Source organism: Polyodon spathula, unplaced genomic scaffold, assembly GCF_017654505.1.
Source record: "Polyodon spathula isolate WHYD16114869_AA unplaced genomic scaffold, ASM1765450v1 scaffolds_1298, whole genome shotgun sequence".
Taxonomy (NCBI): Eukaryota; Metazoa; Chordata; class Actinopteri; order Acipenseriformes; family Polyodontidae; genus Polyodon; species Polyodon spathula.
Genome location: NW_024472781.1, coordinates 34,964 through 59,314, shown reverse-complemented (window position 1 = coordinate 59,314; position 24,351 = coordinate 34,964). Strand labels below are relative to the sequence as shown.

Genomic DNA, 24,351 nt, shown 5'->3' with positions numbered 1-24,351 from the left:
TTTTCATGTTCTTCACAAAATCACTTGATTATTTTATATGCCATGGTCCCACCATACAAGAAAATATAATTTTTATATATATATCACACCTTTTTCTGTTTATCTGCACCAACACCCACAATTCTCTCATTTAATCTCCAAGATATCTTTTGTAATCGACCTGCTTTGCAAAGGTGGGCTATTTCCACTTGATTCACTCCTTCCTTGCTAGGAGAAGTCATAAGATCAATTCTGTTAAGCAGACACACTTTATTCAAGAATGGTCCATCTCCCAGACCTCTGGGGACCAGAAACAAAGGGGGGAGCAGGCAAGACATGGTCAGCACTGTAGACCGGACAAGCCTTCCAGTCACATGGCCAGTCCTTCCAGGCATAGCGCAAGCCAGACACTTCATCGGGGCAGTTGTGTGTTGTTAGGAAGACCGTGTCACTGTAGACTTTGAACACGGGTGCAGGGGCCCAGCCCGAGGAACTGAGATCACAAGCTGTCTTCTTTTCAGAGCAGCAGACCTGGAAGAGAGGCAGGCTCGGAGGATTGGGATGCATAGCGCTATGCATGAAACAGAAACACTATTGTTTACATCAGGGATTCTAGATGAACAAAACTGCAAAGTCAGGCTTTACCTCGAACACGTCTTTGTTGAAATGGGAGACAGCGATTTGTTGAGAGTAGGTGATGATCATTATATTCCCCATGAGCTCAACTTTAGTTGGGAATGGCCCCTGGAACGTGACTCCTTCTTCACCGTAAGCCACAGCGCGAGCTCCCAGGATCAGCCTTCGTGCCACGTCCTGCTTGTACCGAGGGTGGATGCTGGGAGACAGACAGGAAATAGATACAGGGTATTTCTAACAAACTGAATTGCCACTTGTCATGGATACAGGTTTGTATAAACTGAAAGATCTGGTTGCAATGTATACATAAAAAGCTGCACCATCAATAACTGCTTTGACGAAATCAGAAGCAGTTTGATCCATTCCAGGTTTTACTACAAGTTTAGTAAGACACACCTGAGCTTGTTCCCTATACCCTGTGGCTAATCAGGCCCATTTTAAAGCCCGAAGTAGGAGAATCTGCTATGCAATAGGAGTCAGTACATTTGCAGTGTACTGTATTAGTTGAGCAATTCCTTTTGGAAATTGCTACAACAATGTTCTGTAATCTCTGCAGTGTTCAGTTGAGACTCCTTACCTGCCCCAAGGAGAGCTGGGGTCCACCAGATCCACGCTGACTGCCATGAAGGTGTTCTTCATGCGGGGGTTGGGGGCAAAACCAAAATCAGCGGTCTGGTGCCATCGCAGTCTGGGAAAAGCATCGCTCTGAGAGCCCTGGTTGTATGTGGAAATCTAAAACAGCAAAGAAGGGAGCAAGCAGCAAAGCAAAACTCCTTAGTACACCATTCCTTTCAAAGCACCACTGTGTCTGGGTTCCGTCTGCGTTTCAATTGCTCAGTCTGCAACCGTTAGGTTTAAACCAACAACAACTTCTCGGTCACTTCACCAGATGAAGCCAGGGGGTTAGGGTTAAGCCAGAGGTGTGGCTGACCTTTACAGAAGCATGCTTCTAATCCCCAACTGACCTAGCGGCGGTCATGCTTACCTGCACAAAGCCGAAAGGAAAGACTGCGGAGGTCTGCCCGGCTGATCCCTGGTGAAAGCTCAGTCTCCAGTCGTCGATCATGGCCGGGAAGGTGCAGTTGTACAGGTCCAGGTTGTAGTTTGTGTTGTCTTCCCCTGGGATATACAGAACAGCTAGATGTACTGACTGCCCAGCCTTGCCCGGGTTTAGAAAAGTAATGCAAGTTACCGTGAAGCAAATGCACTGTGCAGCGAATCAACTGTCTTTCATTTTTTTCCAGTTGGAATTCTGAAATGATATTATGCTGCTACAACATCCATCGCATTATGACCCTTGGTCAATTCATAAAAATGAAGTGACTCCTTACCTTGGTACCAGATAGCTCCCTTGATGGTCATATTGAGCAGAGGGTGTATCATAGCGTTCCACAGCACAGAGTCTAAGTGGGGGCCCATCACCTCACTCACATATTCAAACTGGCTCCTAACAGACGAGGATATGGGAGGAAGCGTGGCCAAGCGGTTAGAACCAAGGACTGGGAGGCAGTGTGTCTGTTAAACACCTACAGATTCCCAACCAGTGGTCCCTAAATACTAATGCATCTACCGATTTCCAAACACCCGAACCATGCTAATGAAACGGGTGTGTTGTGCGATACACTGCTGCTGCAGATTCTGTCCTGTCTCCTGTCGGTTAAAATATCTGAAACCTCGAACGCAGACGAGCCCGGCTCTTTTGCATTGTGGTTTAAACGCTTGCTTGCAGTACGCGGGGTCACCAGTTACACTAATCCACAGAAAATGAAAAGCCCAACTTGCCTGATTGTGTTCTCACTTATCCCGCAGTGCTGCAGGACCCTGTGTGAAGACCAGGCCTCCACACGGGTGCCCCCCCAGCAAGATTCCACCAGCCCCACAGGGTACTTCAGCCTCTCATAAAGGTAGCGCCCGAAGAGCCAGCACACCGCAGAGAACTCGGTGAAATTGCCAGCGCCCAGCACAGCTATGACAGGCAGGAAACAGAAACACCACTGACACAGAGCATCCAGAGTTCTTTCCTGATAACTACAACAGTGTTTATCCAGGTTCTACCGATCTGAAACGGTGTCGATGGGCTTGACATGAATCCTGCAGATCATCTGAAATGAGAATCTCCACAACCCCTCCTAAACTTTTAAACCTTTCATGTTACCAGACGTTTACCATTTAAAACTATCATACACATTACCAACAGAATTAGCAAACTGCTTTATATTGAGCTTTTGCATGGATTCATACAGTACTGAATTATGGTAGTCCACAATGCTTCAACCACAGTTTTTGTGCTCCCCCCCCACCCCCATTGCTTTTCTCATGGTTATACTATTCATTTACCATAGTTTACCCGGGCGTGCCAGGCTTATTAATATGCCTTACTAAACCTCACTATTCTTTACCATGCTTTATTAAACCCTGCTGTGCTTTTCCTATGGTAAACTTTTAGAAAGGAAGAATGATTCAACTTTTGGAAACAAATAGTGAAAATCAATGCAAGATCCTAGTAGCACATTGTGTTCAAAGTTTAGTAAAACAACGAGTCTTACTTGCGGAGGGAACGGACCAGGGCAGTGCGACCATCGCCAGGTCTCTCAGCTCTGTGGAACTCTGTTCCAGAGCTGCGCTGAAGACACGCACATCAGGAAACTTGGAGGCCTCAGCCAGCTCTTCGGAGGCATTGATCACCTGAGGACAGACAGAGGGGGGCGCTCACAGCACCAGACCACTCACACACTGAGTGTAGCTACTCTTGCTTTAAAACTCATTTTATAATGAAGGCAGAAAAGCAGAGGCTTTCAAAAGAGACAGTAGCTGTTCATGTGCCTCCAACATTTAAAAGTGAAGGAAGGCTCCACCTTGGCAAGGTGTCTGCAGCACCGCTGGCTCAATGTCTCCTTTCTCTTTGGGTACGGCCTGGTGACATCCAACACTGTGGGGTGATCTTTGATCTCCTGTAATGCCGAGGTGACCATGACCCCTGTTACCTGGGAGAGGGTCATCTCCATGTTGCTCTGCCCTCCACACAGCCACACATCTCCAAACAGAACGTCGGTCAGGTTGAGGCTGGTCAGCCCAGCTTGGCTTAGATGCTCTGCTGTTAATGTGAAGGGGCCTCCAGGCTTCACTGGGTAAAGGGTCACGCTCCAGATCCCTGCAGAATGGAAGTATTGATAGGGGCAGTCAGAAGGCACCATGGATGGAAAGTTTAACTTACCGCTACAAATATAAATCTCCATTCACGAAACGATTGAACTAAAATCTAAAAGATGCCCAACGTAAAATGTCAGGTTACCCCTTCCCTCAGGAGGGATTCTTCATAACCGTTTCCCATTAAAATTAATATTCAGTTTTGGGTGAAATATAAAACAAGCCACTAGTTGAACCTGACGCAGGAATGGAAATAAGACTCCTACTGCATAGCAGTGTCAACCATTCCAGGTTTTACCTTGAGCTTGATTAGCCACAGTGAACAGGTAACAGGTGGGTGTTATTGAAGCGCACAGTAAAAAGCAGGAATGAATCAGAACAGCTGAGGAACGGGAGTCTTATTTCCATGCCTGCATAATCACGTTCTAGTTCTGTTGTCCTCAATAGCAGTAGTTGATGGTGAAGCTTTTCATACAGACAGGGCTGTGTGTAAATATAACATTAGTGCAACTAGATCTTTTAGCTCCTACAAGCCTGTATCGATGACAGGTAGCAACATTCCAATATGAAAAATACATGTCAAATATGAAAGCTGTGAATATGAATGGCAGCTACACAGGTCAGGTGTGTCTCAATAAAGTCATAGTAAAACCAGGAATTGATTAAACTGCTATGCAATGGGAGTCTTATTTCCTTCCATGCCGTGACCAGATGCAGTATACACCCACCATCCAACACTGTTGCAGTCCGTTTGTTCTTCCCTTCCACATGCACAGTAACTGTGGCTCCATCTACTCCATATCCCCAGATCCCAGCACTCTCCGGGCCTGCCTGCAACACCATGTGATCCCCATAGTAAGACGCAAAGCGGAATCTTTCCTCTAAACAGGAGGACAAAGAGAGCACAGGGTTTTAAACAGTTCTTGTCAATCTGAAGAGATGAAGGCTTTAGGGCAGAGGTCTCCAAACCCAGTCCTGCTGTCCCTCCTGGTTTTTGTTCTAGCTGTACACTAAATTAATTGGCCCAATTAAGCTTCTAATAAGTGCTTGATTGGTCCAATTAAGTAATTTGGGACACAGTTGGAACAAAAACCAGGAGGGACACCAGCCCTCCAGGACAAGGATTGGAGACCCCTGTTTTAGGGTTTCATCAACTTGTTCAACAAATAGTTTTTTCAACAAACAAACAAAGTGTATGGATTACTTGTTTCATAATTCTGAAGTGTATAGATTAACGGTTTAATAAGTATGATTATTGTTGCAGAATTCATATTCAGTTTAGCTTTGTGGACCATGGTTTAAAAAAAAAAAAAAAAAAAAAAAAGACTTTGAACGTGCCGCCACCTAAATTAGCCTTTTAAATTAGTCCCTGATGTTGTTTTGATTAACACCGCCATTTTAAATGTTTTTAATTGATTGCGTTATATACGTATTTTAAATGCTTCAGAGTTGCTACAGCTTCAATGGATTGAAGATTTAAAAAAACGAAAAAAAAAAAAAAAAAGTCCCTGTTATTTCACTGTGGAAATCTAGTAACACTATATTTGCAGTTTATTATTTCTCCCTAACTTTATATACTATAAAAAAAAGAACGAGCCGGCTTTACTCGACAGCTTACCGAACCCGATCCCAGGACGGATTAAACCGCAGATGACCGCCAGCATGCCCAGTACGACCAGCGACTCCATTCTAACAGGGTGGCAATTTAACAAGGCTGTTCAAGCAGCAGATAGTCTTGTTTTTCCCAACAAAACGAGGAAGCTAACAATCTGAATCACATGCTCCAAATCACTTGACTAACCAAAGTTACATACCAGAACTGGACAGACGAGTTTAAGTATAATAATTTAACAATAAATAAATAAATAAATATTAACAAAGCATGTGTCTTAAATTAAGATAGTATTTACTTCAGATTTAATGTGATTAGTGTTAATTAAAAAAAAAAAAAAAAAAAAAAAAAAAAAACCTTAACCCTTATTCCATGCTGTCATTCAGCCATTCCGAATTGTCGGAACTGAAAGTGCTTGAGTTACGAAGTCCAAGGGAGGGTTTTTACGGTGACGCTTATCTGACGGAACCGTGGAAATCGCGTCAAGCTGCCTGACATCACTGGCAGAAGAAAACATTTGACGGTAATGTTACAGTATTTTGTAATATATTTTATAATAATTCAAGAAGTCAAAAATAAAATAAATTAAAAAAAAATAACAATAAAAACGCCCTGTTTCAGAATAGCCTTGATTTCGATTTTTGTTTTTGTTATCCAGTTGTAACTCTTGATATAAGCCTAAATATTTTCCTTTTTGCTAACATATTTATTATTTTGATCTATTATTTTTACGCACATAATAATATAATAATAATAATAATTATTAATAATAATTAATCCTAAGATTCTGTATGACCATATTATACCAAAACAAAAAAAAAAATGACAAACGCATACTTATGACGACTATTGTAGTGAGGCTGTTCCGATGAGACCTATATTATATTGCGTAATATATATATAATATATATATATAATATCATATACAAGGCTACTACACATAATATATATATATATATATATATATATATATATATATATATATACACACACACACACACACACAAGTTACAAACCTAAACAAAAGTAAATAACCTTTTGCCATGGAGAGTGGAAAGTGCTTGGCTCAAGCGTGTTCATAAACCCACAGTACGTGTCATACAATAAAAGAACATTATGAAATCTGTTGAGCATGGACAGTTGACTAGTAAATGCCTGTAGTTCTGCCCTCAGGGATTTGCCTGCTTGTGTGGGACTGTCTGCAGGGATGGACTGTGAGGTGCAGAGAGACGGGAGGATTCTGGACCTGATCGATGATGCCTGGAAGGAGGACAGGCTGCCTTACGAAGAAGTCACAATCCCCCTGGTAAAGCATCTTCAAGTTGTGGTGCAGCAGGTTAATTCACTGTCAGCGGATGGAAGCACATATATTGATTTCTCCTACGAAATGATGGGCGTTTCTTCCTGGGGAAGCTTACAACGCTTCTAAAATGTGCACGACTTGTTGGATTGATTTGAAAATGTGTTTACGCCTTCATAGAGGTGGGGGACACGAACGAGGCACAATCGCAGACTGCTGTAAAAAAAAGCAGTTCACTGAAAACACTCGCCCGCTATTTATAGAAAAAAATGTTTGCATTTTCTGAACTGCTGTAGATAAACTAACATTCTGTGGTAATGCCTGGAATCAAGGATGCAGTGGGAGGGGTTGATCTTTTAAACTGGGTCTAATAAACTTTCCTGTGTACCTCTCCACTCCGCAGAATGAGCTTCCTGAGCCAGAGCAAGACAGCGGAGGCTCGACTGAGTCGGTGAAGGAGCAGGAGATGAAGTGGTCAGACCTGGCTCTGCAGAGCCTGCACGAGAACACCCCCAACACAGGGAGCTAGCACCCGGACACCAGTGAATGGACCGCACTTTGTGTATGCCGTTAAGCTTTGTACTGCATGTTTAATGTAACAGGTAACTCAGATAAGCCCCACTTCTTGGCACCCTACTGCTGCCAGTCAGGTTCAGCAGAACAATGAGGAGCTCTCCTGTAACAGTGTTTTTATTTGCGGAATACAGCAGGTGAAGAACTAAGTGTTTGTACTTCCAATGCTGTTGTCTACTGCTCTCACCACAGCTGACGCAGAGAAATAAATTATTACATGACATGATCCCTTATGTTATATATCATGCTGTCACACCTCCCTGGGATGCTGAGCTTCAGTCATATGAATAAAAACATTCCCTTAACTGGTGTTTGATGATATTTAGTAACCACAATAGTTACTGTATGAGCTTGCTGCTGTTTTAAATCGGATAAAAACGAAAAACAATCTTTAGTCTCAGGTATGCAGCGTGCAGAAAACCCTGAGGGCAAACACTTCAAGCTCATGCTTTCGACTAGATTTACACAAACAATGGAAAGTCTACAAATAAAGAGAGAAAAAATCTGAGAAGTTGTATTCTAGGTCATAAAATATGTTGTGCATGTAGTGTTTTATGTTCCTTGACGTGGGATATGTATGTTTTGATTTTGATGTTTGACAGTGAAACCCATACCGTTTGCCCTGTAAGTTTTTCCAGTAAAGTGTTATCGGTAAATCAGCTTTTTTAGTTCAGTCTCTCTTTCGTAGCAGTAGTTGACATTAAAGATCCTCAGTGAATCTTACCCCTTCCCAAACACCTGAGCCATGAATATACCACTGGGCTGTATTACACTGTGTGGTTAACTCAGCAACTCGACAAACATACAATGAGACTTCTGACAAAAAAAAACAGGATGTTGTGCAGCTTCAGGAAACCCCAGGTCACCCCACAGTGGACTCTGTTGTCTGGAGAACCCGCCTGTCCAAGTAGCTCTTTATCCACAAACATTATGCAACATTCCTCATGCTAGAAATATTTAATCGCTGCTAACATTTATTCATGTCTCGGTTATTTAAAATTGCAGTGCAAACTTTTTAAAATTTTTTTAAAGAACGATTTAACAGTTTCTGAAGTATCAATTCCAATGATGGTCGTGGTCTGTGAGCAAATCAGAACATTAATGCCATTCTTGTCTTGGTGAAAGTAATATAGATGCTTCTAGTGCTGCAAGTCTTTCTGCAGCTACGTCCACACAGTAACAAGCAAGCAGGGGGATATTAATAATAGACTGTGCCCATAAACCTGACCGGTAGCGCGTAGTACAGTGACAGCAATCAATGGCATTTTGTCTGAAACTGACTGATTGTGGAGCACTGCAGCTTGAACCAGCTCCAGTCAGGTGTTATCTCTTGATGATGAAACTGATAAGCTAAACCGAGGGTTATAAACAGCATTTGGGGTTTTTGGTGACATTTAGATTTATTATTGAGAGCAAGTTTCAGGCTTGTTTTGTCTTTTTTTTTTCTGCGAAATTCAAATGGAAATAAACAGTTTCTGCATTGGCAAAACCTGAGTTGGTTGGAACAAAATATCCTTTGTTGTCTTTCCATGAGATTCAGAGCACTGTAATAACAACAACAACAACCCGTTGTATTAATAATTGTGGTTTAACGCATCCATTTAACTGTCATATATTCTAGTTACAGTTCACGCATTTGTACCCTGTTAAAAAGTAAGTAGCTATTTTGGTGCATAGCATCTGGCATCTGTCAGCGACTATTCAGTGTTTTGTTCTGTATGAAGTTGTTTTAGTAATTTGAGTTGTTGGTTTGTACCAAAAAAAAAAAGTGGTGAATTAGTGGTCAGTTTAGCTCACGCTAGAAACCCATCCTGTTAATCTTAGCGTGGGTGAATGCCACACACAGATTACTAGCACTGCTCGGAAACTCAGCACAGGCGTGCATGGCTTTACTGTGTGTTACAGAAAAGCCACCAGATCAAACTAACCAGAATGCAGATTTTAAGAAGCTGTACCCCCGAAAAGCAGTGTGCTGGCCAGCTCTCTGTTCTCAAGTGGAGTGATCGTATTTATTTTTTTTAAAGAAAGGGTTAGCCGCAGGTTGTTGAACATCGCTATGGTTTCCCAGTTTCCAAGTTGCTGCAACTGGTTTACCTGCAAAGCAAAGGGAGGTGACACACTGACTATTCTTGTCTTCTTGTCACTGTGATGTGGTATCCAGTGAATAGGGTGTGCTGGTGTTGGAGTGGCTGGGCATGAAATTAGGCTTTCTGCAAAGCTTGCACCATGCAGCTTAATGACACAAGTCTAAATGTCTACGGCTCTGCATTGTTAAACTAATAGCAGGTTTCACAGACACAGATTAGCACTAGTCTTGGACTTCCTTACCTATTGTAACATTAGGTAATCCAAGATTAGTGCTATCAGTTTCTGTGAAACCAGCCGTTACTGTTGAACGTGTAAGAAGCTTAATTTTCACCCCCATTCGTTATGTTGGAAATCATTCTGGGTGATTTGTCATTGTAATTATGCAAATATTAAAGTATTTATTTTTGTGGTAAGTGTTTTAAGGTGACTGAGTTCAGATGTTGCCCTTCAGTTGCCTGTCTAGTTGTCTGCATTAGACATATGTAATGTAGGCTTGATCAAAGTGTCTTTTTATATAAGTAAGGGCAGTCTAGTGCACGACTGTGTATTGCCAGCAAAACCAAAGTTATCTTAATCCAAAGTGTCATTATTTCTACATGAATTACAGCAATTGCAAAGAATTTATATTGGTGTACAAGTGTCATGCAAGAAGGGACATGAGCTCTCTTATGTAGATTACATCATTATGGTAGTGAGAGAAACCTGCATCATTGGAAAACAGGAATTTGCGATGATTTTTAAATTTTTTTTTGCAAATGCATAGTTATAACAGGAACAAAGTATTTTTAGACTTGAGTATTTGCATGCCATTGCATTTTATGCATCTATCAGTGTGCAAGTGGAAACTTTGCCTTTTCTTGAAACCCTGTATTAGTCCTGGTTGAGGCTGTGTTTGTGCTTATGTTGCTTAGCAGTGTGTGTCACCTTATAGGGATCCCTGAGATTAATGCAGAGACCACAGTGTATGTACAGCCTGATACCTACGATCTGATTCTATTGTTCATAGCGCCCAGTGTTAAATGAGTCCTCGTGTACCAACCACTGTGCAGTTTGTTGTGCATTTGTTATATTCAGAAACTAAAACAGCAGCATATAAATGGATCACTGTGGTTCTTGAACAGTATGTCCAAATGCTCTGTTTATTTTTTTTAAAAAAAAACACTCTGTACTGTTTGCACTACTGTCATGAATTGTGTAGCACAAGTAGCTTCCCACCATGTGTGGATTAAAATTATGGATCAAATGTGTTATTTTCACACTGATGGTACCAGCAGTAGGTACAATTAAAAAGTATCAAACTAGGTAAACATCACCATGTATACTCAAACTGTTTCTAGCTGGCGCCCTGTTTGAAAGTACTTGGGTTTGCTGTGTATATAAAAAAAAAAAAAAAAAAGCCACTACTAATAATGCAGTAGAAATTCAGCTACAATACGTTTTTGGTTTTTTCCTATTTCCTGTTTATACTGTAAAAATAATTGTATTTTGTAATCTGATGATCTGGTTTTCATGACACACACTGCTGTTGACTGAGTAAAAAGGTTTGGTTGAAAACCTTTCTCATTTTCCACTGTGCCTGGGTTAAAAGTCAGTGAAGTTGTTAACCAGAACGAGTGTGATGCATACAAACAGTTACTACATTCATTAAATATAAAATAAAATACATACCAGTAGTACCAAAAAGAAAACCATGCTGGTGCTGCTTTACAAAAATGCAAGTCAAGCTGCCACGTTAACAAATGTTCCTGTGCCAGATTTACATAGCAGTGCTTTACTAATCTTCCTGCATGCTTTGTTGTACAAAGTCTTGCACTTCAATTAAACCTGCTCTTGTGTGTTTTGCCACCTTGGCTTCGTCTATCGTGCCTTTCCTCTTGATTACTTTACCACAGTTTCCTGTGCTGCACTCGCACGCTGTTTGATTTGACCTATTAGAACGAGCTGGTGTGGACTGGAACAGCAGAAGAGAGGGCTGGCTGCAGGACCACACATCAATCAGTAGTAAAGCACTAATCAAAACAGACAAGCGGTTAACACTAATACCTAGTGGGGCCTTTCAAAATAAAATTCACTTAGTTTGTCAATTAACTAATGAGACTGCCTTAAGTTCAAAGAGACAGCAATGCACTGAACTTTTCTTCTACACTGTGACACCCCACTCCCACCTCAAAGTTCAACCCCAGGGCACGTATTAGTGATTTTAGACGCTTTGTTCTTTTACTTACTGTACAGTACCAGGGCTAAGCAAAGGTTCAGCAATGTAAACTAGCTGGGTATTAACAAAGCTCAAGTGGTCTGTGATTGTGATTTGTGCCAAAGTTTAAGCTTTTATCAAGCAGCTGTTTTGGTAGCACTTTGTTAGGCTCCAGCAAAATAATCAATTGTGAATCTACACGTGTGTTATAAAAGGATGTTATTTACAGGTTCGTTAACATTGACAAATGTGCATACAACATATGGGAAGCCATCAGAGTGATTGTAGACAGGTGGGTTAAGTAAGCTTAACCAAAAACATGGAAGCAAGTAAAACACTGTTCATGCAATCCCAAGGAGAGGGGCAGGATGCAGATGTGCATGGTGTAAATGGCCTGATTAGCTGCAGTTCTTGCTCTGGTCGTTTGTTGTGCCTGGGATCACTTTAGTCTGCCTCCGCTATGGAAGCTGTGCCAGGGCATACACAGTGCACACAGGCTCCTCCAGCCCACTCTTTTCACAGGGACGGCACAATGCCACTGTCTCGCTGTACACGATCTCTGTGTTTTCAGAAGCCTGCATTTTCTGGAAGCACAAACAGCAGGAATGGTTTTAAAAAATACAAAAAAAGACAACTGCCCATGTCGGTACAAATTGGCCCCACTTCCAAAAAAAGTAGAACTAGCATTAAACTCTCATTGGCCTGTTATTGGTCGTGAAATGGTTTTGGCATTCTGATTTAGTGTACACCTATAGCCAAAAGTTTTGCATTTCCTAAAATTAAGATTGAGACCTCATTAAAAGAAATATATATGAACAGAGTTCATTCTATTGGGTGATGCAAAAATTTTGGCCATAGTTGTATTTAGGTCACTGAAGTACTATTTATATATTCCTATACAGATGTTTCAATCACGCTGTTTGTGAACAAAACTATCATGTTAAAGATGCCACATGCACTGACATGGTTTCTTATTATATTCTTGTTTTTTGCTTTAAAAACAAAAATGGTGCAAACGTTCCAGATTTATTTAAAACTGGACCTACAGCTGTTTGCTAATATATATATATATATATATTCTGAATACTCTTGAAGTCATATACAGTAGCTTAATCTCATTGCTATAGAGAGGCTATAGAGAATGCTGCGTTCATGTAATAATGTGGTTATTTCACAAGTTAGGATAACCAGCGAGTTGCTGAATTTGGGTGAATACAAGCTAAATTCCAAAATAAGTTTTAAATTAAAAAAAAAATAGTTATCTAAGCTGCATCGTTAATTATGAAAAGGGTACTTATGGACTCTTCTTGTAGAAAAAAAAAAAAAAAAATATATATATATATATATATATATATATATATATATATATATATATATATATATATATATATATTATATTATAAAAATCGTTCATTATAAAAGATGCAGCCAGGTCTAATTTGGACCCTTATCTATAATGTAAGGTTTTCAAATAGCCTTAGTTCTATATCACATTTAAACCTGTATGGCTTACCTTGTGTCTGGGTGGAGGCTTAAACCTGATGTCAGTGTAAGTCAGCTGTGGCTCATCAGCGGTACATAGTGTCTCTATTAAACAAGAGGAACGTTTGTAATGCAGTGCAGTGCTTGGGACTCCGTGCATTCACCCCACTTTACTGCAAACGAATGCTGCATTTACAGGAGTGCTCACCAAACCCTAACAATGTTAATGCTATCCCTTTTCTTCTGCTGCATGCATACAGAAATAGGTTTACTGACCTGTGATTGTCTGCTGCTTTTTGGATGTTCTCCTTTGTGGCTTTGCATATACCGCTAGATTATAAAGGGGGGAAAAAAAAAACAGAAACAGCTTATAGTTCTCGCAGATCTAAGTGGTCCACACAGGTTTTCTCTATTTTTTAAACTGTGTTTAAAAAGTTCACTGGGCCAACATGTTCAAAAGGTATGGTACCGTCTTAAAAAATGTTACAAGCAGCAACATGTCTGTATTAGAAACAGACACCCCATCAGAACTGCTCCACTGAAGGCTTCATCAATCCTGTCCACTGAACTGTAAGTGTATTAAAACTTAAAGGCAAACAAATATGCTTTCATTCAGTACCTTCCACTGGTGCATGCATCTCATGAGCCGTTTCCTGACTGAGAAAAAGAAAACAATAGATTAGACAGCGGGAACTGAAAACATACCTCACAGTGGGAGGGGCGGAGTATCAATAAAGCATTCATCTTACTTTCTGCGCTTCATTTTACTGACACAGGTAGTTGCTGAAATGCTTATCGGTTTGGTTTGGGGGATGCTTTGATCAACCTTTTCACTACGCATATAAACCACTGCTGGGTTTTCCAAGTGAACAACCCTCGTGCAACAGAGTATTCTGTGGGGGAAATCCAGGGTGACTGGAGATATCCCCAGTGCTGCAAGGTAATATCCCTCTGTAGCTCGTCTAGGCAGGGTATAGGTTCATCAAGCTGACTCTCACTATGTTACAGTTTTATCTGATTGTCTTTAGACATCCACTATAATGTGCGGCTTACCCTTTTGTTTTGCATTGACTATCTGAGGCACCCCGTGGGTTATCGTACCTGGAGTGCAGAACGTGCAATGGCATTCCACTCCTTGCACTAATGTTAAGACTTTATTTTGTACCTTATCATTTGCTATGATGTGAGGCACAGGAAAGTCCACAAGCAGAGACTGGGGCCACAGTTTAATCGATTGGAATTTATTTAATTGCCTTACAAATACCTGAGTATTACAGTATGCCAGATTGCAGTAGCTGCCATCGATGGCATGGCTTTGAGCTCTACTGGTTTAGAAAACAGGTTTCCGTTTACATGGCAGGTCTGTTGTATTCATAATGGCATTTTGAACATTTCTATATTTAACAAGCACTGCAGTTACCTAATGCTGATTTTGATACCTTGCCCACTCCTCCTCACCACAAGCTTCTGCACGTTTACATAACTTCGCTAATGAGATTAAAGGCACAGGAAGCCCACTGTGAGAGCACCCTATCTGGTGCACTAATCTGATATAGCGCGCCCTGGCTGTCCCACACCCAGTCACATAGCTCACACGTTCTCGCCTGTGCGTTCACAGCCTCGGCGTGTGGGCTCTGTTGCACACAGCAGTTCAAAGGTGTCTGCTGCACGAGTTGCTTGCCTCTGTAAGGACAGAGCAAAGCACCGAGCTTTTCCTGTGCAGTCCACCTGCAACACCCCCTAACCTCAAGTTCAGACCCGAGGCATGGCTTAGTGATTTTTAGAGGGTTTCTTATGTTACTTATTGTGCAGTGACAGGGAAAGAAAGCCAACTGTTTCATTTAGGTATCCGGTATCAACATTCAAGAATGTGTGTGTGTGTGTATGCATATGTATCCATGCATTTCTGTGTACATGTAAAACCCTGGTTTGTTTTCCCTTAATCTAATTTTTTTCACATAATAATAATAATAATAATAATAATAATAATAATAATAATACTATGAACTCAAATACTCTGTAGTGAGGTTGTGGGGAGGGTGGGTTTTATGGAAGGGTTTAGTTTGTTTTGTGTGTATTATTATTGTTGTCATTAATAATAATAATAATAATAATAATAATAATAATAATAATAATAATATAAAGCAATCAAGATTGCACCTATAAATGTGTTATAACAGATGTTATAAAAATTGTAGACATTCATAACGGCATATAACAATAGTGTTACAGGAAATGTTATAAATACTGCATAACAGCCTCAAAACCTTTCCCAATTGGTTCATTTTATATTGTGTGGTGTTAATGCAATATAATAATATGTATTAAGTAGATCTCTTACCTCTGAGTTTGCAGTGCGTGTGTGTATTAAGTAGATCTCTTACCTCTGAGTTTGCAGTGCGTGTGTGTATTAAGTAGATCTCTTACCTTTGAGTTTGCAATGCGTGTGTGTATTAAGTAGATCTCTTACCTTTGAGAGCCCTGTCCTGCTAACAGAAACAAAAATAAAGTCAGCATTGGGGGCTCAAATAATCAAAGACAAGGAGCACATCATTGTGTCAGGAGCTTGTATGCCGTGGTTTGTTTCTATAGTACACCTACTTGATGCAGATTATAAACCAATGCAGGTTTTACTGTATGTATTGTACAGTATGTATTAATATATTGTATTAATATACACTAATAATATGCAGAGGTGCAGTTTTGTCATTATCTTACTAGATTGCTCTGGATAGTATAAGGTCTGTATGAAAGAAAGCCTATCTTATTTATACCGTATGTCAATATGAAATGAATATCGGCACTGGGATGTGGTACAGTGGTGCTATTATCAGAACTGCTTCGTATCCATACCATAATGCCCAAATCTGCAGGTAACACAGGATTGCAGGTTTACCTCTCGGTTTACATCTTGCATATAAACAGATCGATACGACCCCCAAGAGCAGGACACAGGCGGCAACAGTCACGGATGAAACAAAAGAAACTGCAAAAAAATAACACAATCATAGAGATATATATCTCTATAGACACACACACACACACACACACACACACACACTCACACATGCGCACAGCCTGACTTGCAGCATCTCTGCTTATTAGTCTAAAAAGTTAGTGGACAGATCATCTTGGTAAATTCCAGAAAAATTTTTTTTTTTAAATCTTTTTTTTCCCCCTTTTATCAGATTTACAGGGATTTTAATAGGTCATGTGTTGGCCCTGAAAAAAAAAATCTTATTCTCTGTCTTTTCAGTTTCACCCCCCACCCACCTCCATTATAGAAAGCGGAACCTGAAGCTTAGAACAGACTCTACTGTACCGTAATCATGAACCACCACCAGTAGAGTGAAGCTGGTGTTCCTCTCCCCATAGCTGTTCCTCGCCACACACCAGTACACCCCCTCATCCTCTCTCTGCACCGCTCCAACATGGAGGGTCTCGTTGCTGCACCCAACAGGAGACTCCGCGGGGGTCAGCCTGCCCCCCCTGTCCTTGAACCACCCTGTCCAGGGTCGAGGGTTCCCGTCCGGCGAGCAGGACACGTGTAAGGGGGACCCCGCTGGGAGCTCCAGGGTTTTGTTTGATCCTTCCCCTGGGATAGGTCTGCTTTGGGATGTGAGGTTCAAGGACTGGGGTCCATCTAGAGAGTTTGAAACACAAACTGGTGGAATGCACTTTAAACAGACAGGCCTTGTTTCATTATTGTTACTCTCACCTTCTCCATGAACACCACTGAAATAACTAAACAGCTATCCCCTTTACTTACTGTAAACGTTTTTCAACCTGATTGTTTTATGCTACTTAAACCTACACTTCGACAACAGACATTTTCAGGAAACACAATTTTTTTTCTGTTTTATTTATGTATTTATTTATTTGTTACTGACTCCATCCAACTCCTCTAATACCAGAAGTGTCTGAAACCTTCTAAAACCGTTAAAATATTTGGCAGTACAAAGTTTTAAACCACTATCGGGGAGAATTCATCTTTTGCACAAGTTTGCACATTTTTTTTATTTTTTTTTTCTAAACAGGAGGCTTGGTGGTCCAGTGGTTAAAGAAAATGGCTTGATACAAGGAGGTTCACAGTTCAAATCCCAGCTCAGACACTGACTCACTGTGTGTGACCCTCAGAAAGTCACTTAACCTCCTTGTGCTCCATCCTTTGAATGCAACTTAAAACCGAGGTCCTATTGTAAGTGGCTCTGCAGCAGTTGTTGATGCTTCGTTCACCCCTAGTCTCTAAGTCACTTTGGATAAAAGCGTCTGCTATTGACTAAATGATAATAAAATTATGCTGTAACTAAAATATGTCTTGCACGTTCAAAAATTGTACTGCTAAAAATACTAAACTGGAGCTGCTAGAAATGAATAGAGGAAGAACCTTCCACTCTAATTTCATTGTATTTCTTATTGTGACAGCCCTGTACTCACATTTGACATCCAGGACTCTCTCCAGTGTCACATGATGTCTCCAGGCTGGGTGGGAGGCCTGACAACGGCAGACTGTACCACTGTCTCGCACCACAGGGGTGAATCTGTACTGGCTGGTCAGAGAGAATGTACCATTCGTGTTGTTTGTGAGGTGGTTGGTGATGCTGGTCAAAGGCACCTGGAGATCCCTATGGAACCAGGTTACAGAGATGCTCTGAGGATAGAATCCATTCACTGCACAGCTCAGGAGGGCTTCTGTATCCACAAGAAGGGTCTGGGGCTCAGGGATCTCCACTGAGGAAGGTTCAGCTAGAAATAAAACAAAATAGAAATCATTGATAAGGTTTATCTGGACTCATCATGAGAAATCTCTTCAGTTATACTGTCCAGAATCAAACTCATTTACTATATGAGAAGGCAAGGTAGCCAGTAAAAAAACTGGCTTAGTGGTTAAATTGGAGGTATGAAAGCTAAAAGATTCTGGTTCAGAAATTCCAGCTCAGGCACAAAAACTTAAGGGCTCCTCCCTGCATTGCTTGTAAGTCCTGACTATATTGGATAATGTATTTAATAAATAACAAATAAAAAGTAGCCTTACCATGAACAGTTAATACTGTTCCTGAACCATTCACATTTATTGGAGTTGTATCACTTGGTATCTTCACTTCACAGTAGTAAACAGCTTTACTCTCCACTGTGATATTTGCAATGGTGGATGACACCGTACATGTGGCTCGAGATATAGGATTATTGTCAACGTATATTTTCTTCTCTCCTTTCACTCTGTAGAATTTCCCATAGAACCGATCTCTATTCTGAAGAGTGCAGGTGAAGTTGCAGTGTAGAGTGACTGTCTCTCCGAGGGCAGCAGAGAGCTGGGCTGGCTGATGAACCTCCACCTTCTTTGCAAACAGACCTTGAACTAAATACAATTGTGCAGAGTTAAACTGACAATGTCACAACAATGAAGAGCTTCTAGATATCACTGCACTTACAGCAGCAGCAGCAGTACTAATAAAACACACAGCACTGAGAGGAATATAGGAGCCCTGGAGGAGGAGGAGGAGAAGAAGAAGAAACATTGCGTTCGTTTGACATCCGTTTAAACCCAAACATAGTGACATATAACACTTTGTGTCTGTCACATTGGCCAAGATCTTAGATTCCAAGCTGCTTGGTGGTTTAGCAACAGAGCCTCACAAGTTCACATGTACTTATTTAAAAACAAGAAATTGAAAGATATAAACACAGGAAATGCAATGCCGTGATCTTTGTTCACCGCACTCCTGTCAGTGGTATGAACATGTCAATTATAATAATATAATTATTACATTTGAATTCAGTCTATAAAAAGCTGGATAATGTTGCATTTTCACCGCTGTACCACAAAATAGCTGATTGCTTGTAACACCTGCCTTACAATTTCTGAAAAGCTGCAGGAAATATTGGAGATGTAGCAGGAAGTGTGAGACCAAGGTGTGAACTGGTGGGGAAGTGAAATACTGTAGCTTGTTCTTAAAGTCGCTTACAAATACAAGCTGCCATTGTATAACTAGACGACTGCTATCGGAAGCAGAGCCTGACTGATATGAGCAAGCGATGCACATGACAGCCTAAAAACTGTGTGTGTGTGTGTGTGTGTGTGTGTGTGTGTGTGTGTGTGTGTGTGTGTGTGTGTGTGTGATCATTATGAGCACTGCAGACACAGATCTGCTAATCTAACAGTGTACTTAACATAGCATAAGGGTCTTTTCTGATTACCTCAAAACAAGACAAATGTATGACCATTTAAATTTGTTGATACGGTAATAATAGACAACATTTAAAACATAAAGTGCAAAACACCTTTTCAATCTCATTCAATTGTTTTTAGTTAAATAGCTACAAGATCACATATCATCAGAGCACACACACTTGCTCCATTCACACTTGCAAGTAAGCACTCACCGTTGTTTTCTTTATCTGTGTAACCACTGTGAGTTGCGCAAACACTCACTGTTTGGACAGGTTTACATAAACTGCTGTTTACGTGGCCATGTGGCTGTTAATAAAATGATATAAATGGATAGCCAACTGGACAATCAACAGAGCATTCATAAAATAGGATGATCTCTATCTCAGGTCTTTTTTGCTTTATATTTCTGACATGGTCTTGAACAGACGCTTCATTGTCTTCCAATAAATGCTACTGTAATTTTTTAAATATTTGATTACACATCCTTGTCTGATGGCCTCATTGCTTTCACAGGGAGTTGCTTTGCACCTGCTGGGAATCAAAATCAATTTCAGTCAAATCTGAAAAATACCCATCTAATTAAAATCCTTTATGAATCAGACCTTAGATCTTTTAATCTTTAATAGGTACATTTAGGGCGGTGTCTCTTGAAATTTGCACCATCAGTATCAATACAGCTTTCCTGTCTCTGTATAACCTGTCTATTTCTTTCCTGTGTCTGTATTACCTGTCTGTTTTAGCGATGCCAAGCCTACAGTGGTGGCGAAAAACAAAAATAGATTCTGCTGTCGGTCTATGTGAAAGTGTTTAAATTATAAGGCAAATTAAGAAACGCGTATTGTGACTTGTTTAAAAAAAAAGGAATAGCACCTGTAGGATGCAAAAGATGAGCTGACGGATAATGACTTGGATTAATAAAACCCGTGAACTCAAAATAACTGATTTATTAAATATTCTTCATTAAAGAATATTCACAACAACAGTAGCTTTTCATTTAATATTTATAGAGGAATTGATGTTATGAAGTATTCGATTTTTTCTTCTTTAATACCTGATGTAATGTCTAAGACTTAGCTATAATTACAAGCACTTACTGTCGTTGAGTATAAAAGTAAGAGGTGTGAGGGCTGGGTTGCAATCAGCAGCCACCAAAGTTCAAGGACATGAGAATGTTTCTGTCTGGAACTCTTCATTTCAAAATGTAAAACACTAAATTACACTGAAATACAGATTCATCAAATGGCACAAAGTCTCAGAGCACAAAGTAGAACATTGCAATGGCGTTATTTCTCAGCTATTGCCAAACGTTTTTCAGCACTCTGCAGAATTAACTCATTGTGCTTCATAAAGTCAAATGAAACCTGCTGAATAATGTTAGGATAACATACTGAATAACACACTGCTTTGTAGTTTTCCATATGCTTAACAAAAAAACTGACAACTTTTACATTAAATACTACTGTACTACTATTGTGACTTACGATAGACTTTTGTATTATAATTCTGTAGTTTTCTTTCAAAATTATGTTCACAGAGTTATTTATTTATTTATTTTTAATCATTATTATTATTTCTCAATCCTAAAATTCTAGCTGTTGCAAAACGTTTGGCCACAGCTGTACATGGATATTCCAATATTCCAAATTATGTCAAACGGCGATTCGGCACAGCTTTGCACAAGGCGTTAACGTTACAGATTTTCAAAGTATATTCTGCCCACATGCTAAAAGCTAAAAGCTGTTGAAATGACTCACAATTCATTTTGATACACAATGTCAATTTATTTAAAACCTGACTGTGATTGTATGTCACAGCAATGTATACTTGGATTACAGTCTAAGGGTTTGCAAGAAAACAGGACTGCTGAGCGTAAAAAAAAAAAAAAAATGTAACGCACCTGGGAGTGGAATAAAATACCCCCTTCTGTGTCCAGTTCAATGAAACTTTGTTTAATGGAACTCTAAGAAACATTTATTCAAATCTAAAAACATACTGCACCCCATTTGCTTTGTAAATTGCATGAAATTATAAACTGTTATAAACAATACATAATGCACCAATACATGTGTTATGCAGTATTTTATAAACTGTGCTAGACAGTTCATTAATACTGCACCACTATTTATCGATTTAAACATTTACTTGTAAACTTCATAATATTACTATATGTATTTGTTTGATTTATTTTTCCATTTATTTTTGTAAATTCTGTGCTATATCGAACAGCTTGGTCTGTTCATGGAAATAAAACATTATTGAATTGAATAATAAAGTAACGTGTTATAGAAACATGCAACAAAGACATTTTTTAAGAAACCTTATTTTATATTTTATAACATGATATGTGTCACTCAAGTGTTATTGTAATAAACTGTTATTCCTTATTTAAAACCTTATTTATCGATGTTTTATAAATGGATCTTTAGAACCGTGACCAAAATTCCCAGTCGGCTTTAAAGCTAGATTGATTAATAACACTACAGTTGCACATTTACAGCTTAAACTGATTATTTGTAATCATATTGTTGATTAGTTGCAGTTCTGTGATATTTGTGGATACTTGTTTTAAATCTATAATGTAATCAAAATTACAAGAATTATTCATTTAGCAAAATATAGTTTGAATTAAAGTTATTGTTTTAGTAAGCCAAGCTTTATTAATTCCTTTGTGTTATAAAGCCGGTTAATGCAGGATTTTCTTACATCCATTGATGAATAAAATCCCTTTCTGATTTGTAAAGGAATCTAGAATTAATATTGGTTGCTGCAATTATATTAACTTGTTTAATGACTACATGTTTGTTTTAGTTGAATTCATACTGAGGGAAGTGCAATATGCCCTGTACATAATAATTTATCAAAAGCGCCTTTCACTCAGTATTAGTTTTCATGTATTTTATGTAATTCTCTATGTATTGTATTGCTCGAACTTCACACATTGTCAAACATTGGGGTTCATTGTGAATGATAGTGTTAGACCATTTAATGATTCACTGTGAACGCCAAGCCAATCCTAAAATATAAAACAAACAATGTTTCAAAGTTGTACTTGACTTTAGCTCATCTGCAATTAGACTCAAAGTATCAGACTCAAGTGCATAACATTGCAGTAACATGGAAGTTAATTGTTATAACGGGGAAAATGGGAGCCACAGTCGAAATGCAAACACTAGTCCCAGATTATAAAGGTAGGGTTGCATTATAACCAGAGAACACTGTTATTACTGCTGTACAGGTCTAATTACAGTGTAATACAAACTGAAAAACATGTTTTCAATAAAGAAATAGTAACTACTCTAAAAACCACACGACAACAGCGCCATTACTGTGTGCCAAATACTAGTTAAAAATACCCAGTTATTTATTCAATAAACATTTTAAAAACTATGCAGACAGCAAAGCATACCCTGCCAGAGCTGAGGTAGAGATTACCTTCTGTGTGTGGGTACAGCAGTACACTGGAGAGTAGGACGAGGTGAAGAAGAATGAGAGGAGCTTCCTTAGACATCGTCCCGGCTGCCGTCCTCTTTCATGGTCCTGTTGTGTGCTGTGGATACGAGGTGGAAGAGTTGATCAGGGGCTCCAGTGCAGGATCAGAGAGCCGGGATCGAGCTGTAGAAGTACTCAGCAGCTGATGAGAGACTGACTCTAGGAATGAACACAGCACATGAAACTACATCTGCTCAATAGGAAATTGAGAGTGCCTGCCTCTTCAGCAGTTTTTACAATCCAATTCAGGGAAGTCCTTTACCACATATTACCATATATACCGGTATGCTTCCTCTGAAGACATAGCTTTACATTTTGTACACAAAAATTAAAGTAACATTTGATAAATTTCTGGCAACACCCCAAAGAGCAAGCCTTCCAAAGCCTTTTTTTCCCAGTGCAAACAGGTAATGTAATTTGCTTAAAAATGAGAATTCAGAACGCTAGTTTAAATGCCCGTGCATACACTTAAGTTGATCCACACAACTGTTTGATTTTTTTTTCATAATAGAAAACAATTCTAATAATAACTTTGACTTGGAGCAAAATGTTTAATAAGTCTGGACCATAGTAATGAGCACAGCAAATACATTTTTGATAAACAAACTTTATAAGATATTTCTTAAGTAAAGCTTATTTTTTTGTTCATAGGGTTCCACTGCTGACCTCAGTTGGCAGAACTGTTCCCTCATCTCGTGCTATTTCTGGTTCATTTTGCACCGCTATTGGTGTATTGTTCTTGGTTTGATCATTTACATTGTTTTTTAAATGACTATCGCTGGCTCCCTGACAATTTTACACACTATCTGAATGCAGTTGTGTGGTGAATAATAGATTGGTATGTGTGTAAGTGGCACTGCTTTGCTTATTGAGGTTAGTAAGACAATCAGGACGAAGGCAGTGAACACCCAGCTAGTGATGTATAGAAAAAAAAAAATTATATATATATATATATATATATATATATATATATATATATATATATATATATATATATATATATATATATATATAGTAAAACAGCAGGGAGAGGGTTATATTCGTCCCTGCCTAAAAACATGTGCAAATGCACATTGGTTTAATTTAATTAGATTTCTGTTAATTGTAGGTTAAATTAGTGCAGGGCATTTAAAGAGTGCAGCCAGGGTGCTCAGGGCTGCTGCTGTGTGGAGGGCCCGGTTGATGGTGCGTTCAACTGTAAGAAGGAAAAAAAAAAAAAAAAAAAAAAAAAGGCAGCGTGTAAAAGTCTTTTTGTGTGTTCTGGTTTTGTGTGTTGACAGGTAAACAGCTTAGCTGTCCTGTTGTATAGTTTAGGTTCCTGTTCTTGTGCAGGTAGTGCTCTAGTAAGAGCTAGGTGTTTGTTTTTGTTTTCTGTAATTAGAAGTGCCTGTCAGCGCTGTTCCTCCCAATCTTGTGTGTTGGGTCGTGTTTAAAGAAGGGAAAAGAACTCGAGCGAGCCTGTGTGGCGAGTAATAAAAAAATAAAACAATTAACAGAAATCGAATTAAATTAAAGCAATGCGCACTTGCACATGTTTTTAACCCTCCCTGCTCTCTTTACTATATATATATATATATATATATATATATATATATATAGGGGGGGTGCTGTTAATGAAACGCAGAGCCCGTGCGGCTGTGTTTTCTGGGGAGCCATCCGTGATTCTAAAGGGTTTAATG

General features: G+C 39.5%; 3 protein-coding genes across 7 annotated transcripts; 1 reads left to right on the top strand and 2 right to left on the bottom strand.

Annotated features, from left to right (window-relative positions):
* Positions 1 to 47: 47 nt before the first annotated feature.
* siae (sialic acid acetylesterase) lies at positions 48 to 5,674 on the bottom strand. The gene is made up of 10 exons (XM_041242470.1): positions 5,381 to 5,674; positions 4,491 to 4,643; positions 3,600 to 3,766; positions 3,162 to 3,300; positions 2,398 to 2,581; positions 1,947 to 2,062; positions 1,601 to 1,734; positions 1,193 to 1,347; positions 625 to 814; positions 48 to 510 (listed from the first exon to the last, which is right to left on the bottom strand). The coding sequence occupies exons 1-10, from the start codon at positions 5,448 to 5,450 to the stop codon at positions 250 to 252; spliced, it is 1,569 nt and encodes a 522-aa protein (XP_041098404.1). The 5' UTR covers positions 5,451 to 5,674; the 3' UTR covers positions 48 to 249.
* A 119-nt stretch (positions 5,675 to 5,793) lies between these two features.
* LOC121309512 (anaphase-promoting complex subunit 13-like) lies at positions 5,794 to 7,552 on the top strand. Of its 3 annotated transcripts, none has more exons than XM_041242478.1 (3): positions 5,794 to 5,897; positions 6,536 to 6,680; positions 7,078 to 7,552. In XM_041242478.1, exons 2-3 carry the CDS (start codon positions 6,582 to 6,584, stop codon positions 7,201 to 7,203), a joined length of 225 nt encoding a protein of 74 aa, XP_041098412.1. In that variant the 5' UTR covers positions 5,794 to 5,897; positions 6,536 to 6,581; the 3' UTR covers positions 7,204 to 7,552. The 3 variants fall into 3 exon arrangements, with proteins under 3 accessions (XP_041098412.1, XP_041098413.1, XP_041098414.1); XM_041242479.1 differs by having other exon boundaries at positions 5,798 to 5,897; positions 6,548 to 6,680; XM_041242480.1 differs by having other exon boundaries at positions 5,815 to 5,897; positions 6,580 to 6,680.
* A 450-nt stretch (positions 7,553 to 8,002) lies between these two features.
* Positions 8,003 to 22,889, bottom strand: LOC121309510 (myelin-associated glycoprotein-like). Of its 3 annotated transcripts, none has more exons than XM_041242471.1 (10): positions 22,616 to 22,886; positions 18,047 to 18,370; positions 17,449 to 17,757; positions 16,334 to 16,654; positions 15,908 to 15,997; positions 15,482 to 15,500; positions 13,631 to 13,668; positions 13,288 to 13,341; positions 13,043 to 13,116; positions 8,003 to 12,113 (listed from the first exon to the last, which is right to left on the bottom strand). In XM_041242471.1, exons 1-10 carry the CDS (start codon positions 22,689 to 22,691, stop codon positions 11,988 to 11,990), a joined length of 1,431 nt encoding a protein of 476 aa, XP_041098405.1. In that variant the 5' UTR covers positions 22,692 to 22,886; the 3' UTR covers positions 8,003 to 11,987. The 3 variants fall into 3 exon arrangements, with proteins under 3 accessions (XP_041098405.1, XP_041098406.1, XP_041098407.1); XM_041242472.1 differs by having other exon boundaries at positions 15,482 to 15,497; XM_041242473.1 differs by lacking the exons at positions 8,003 to 12,113; positions 13,043 to 13,116; positions 13,288 to 13,341; positions 13,631 to 13,668 and adding an exon at positions 15,145 to 15,395 and having other exon boundaries at positions 15,439 to 15,500; positions 22,616 to 22,889.
* Between the last annotated feature and the right edge of the window lie 1,462 nt (positions 22,890 to 24,351).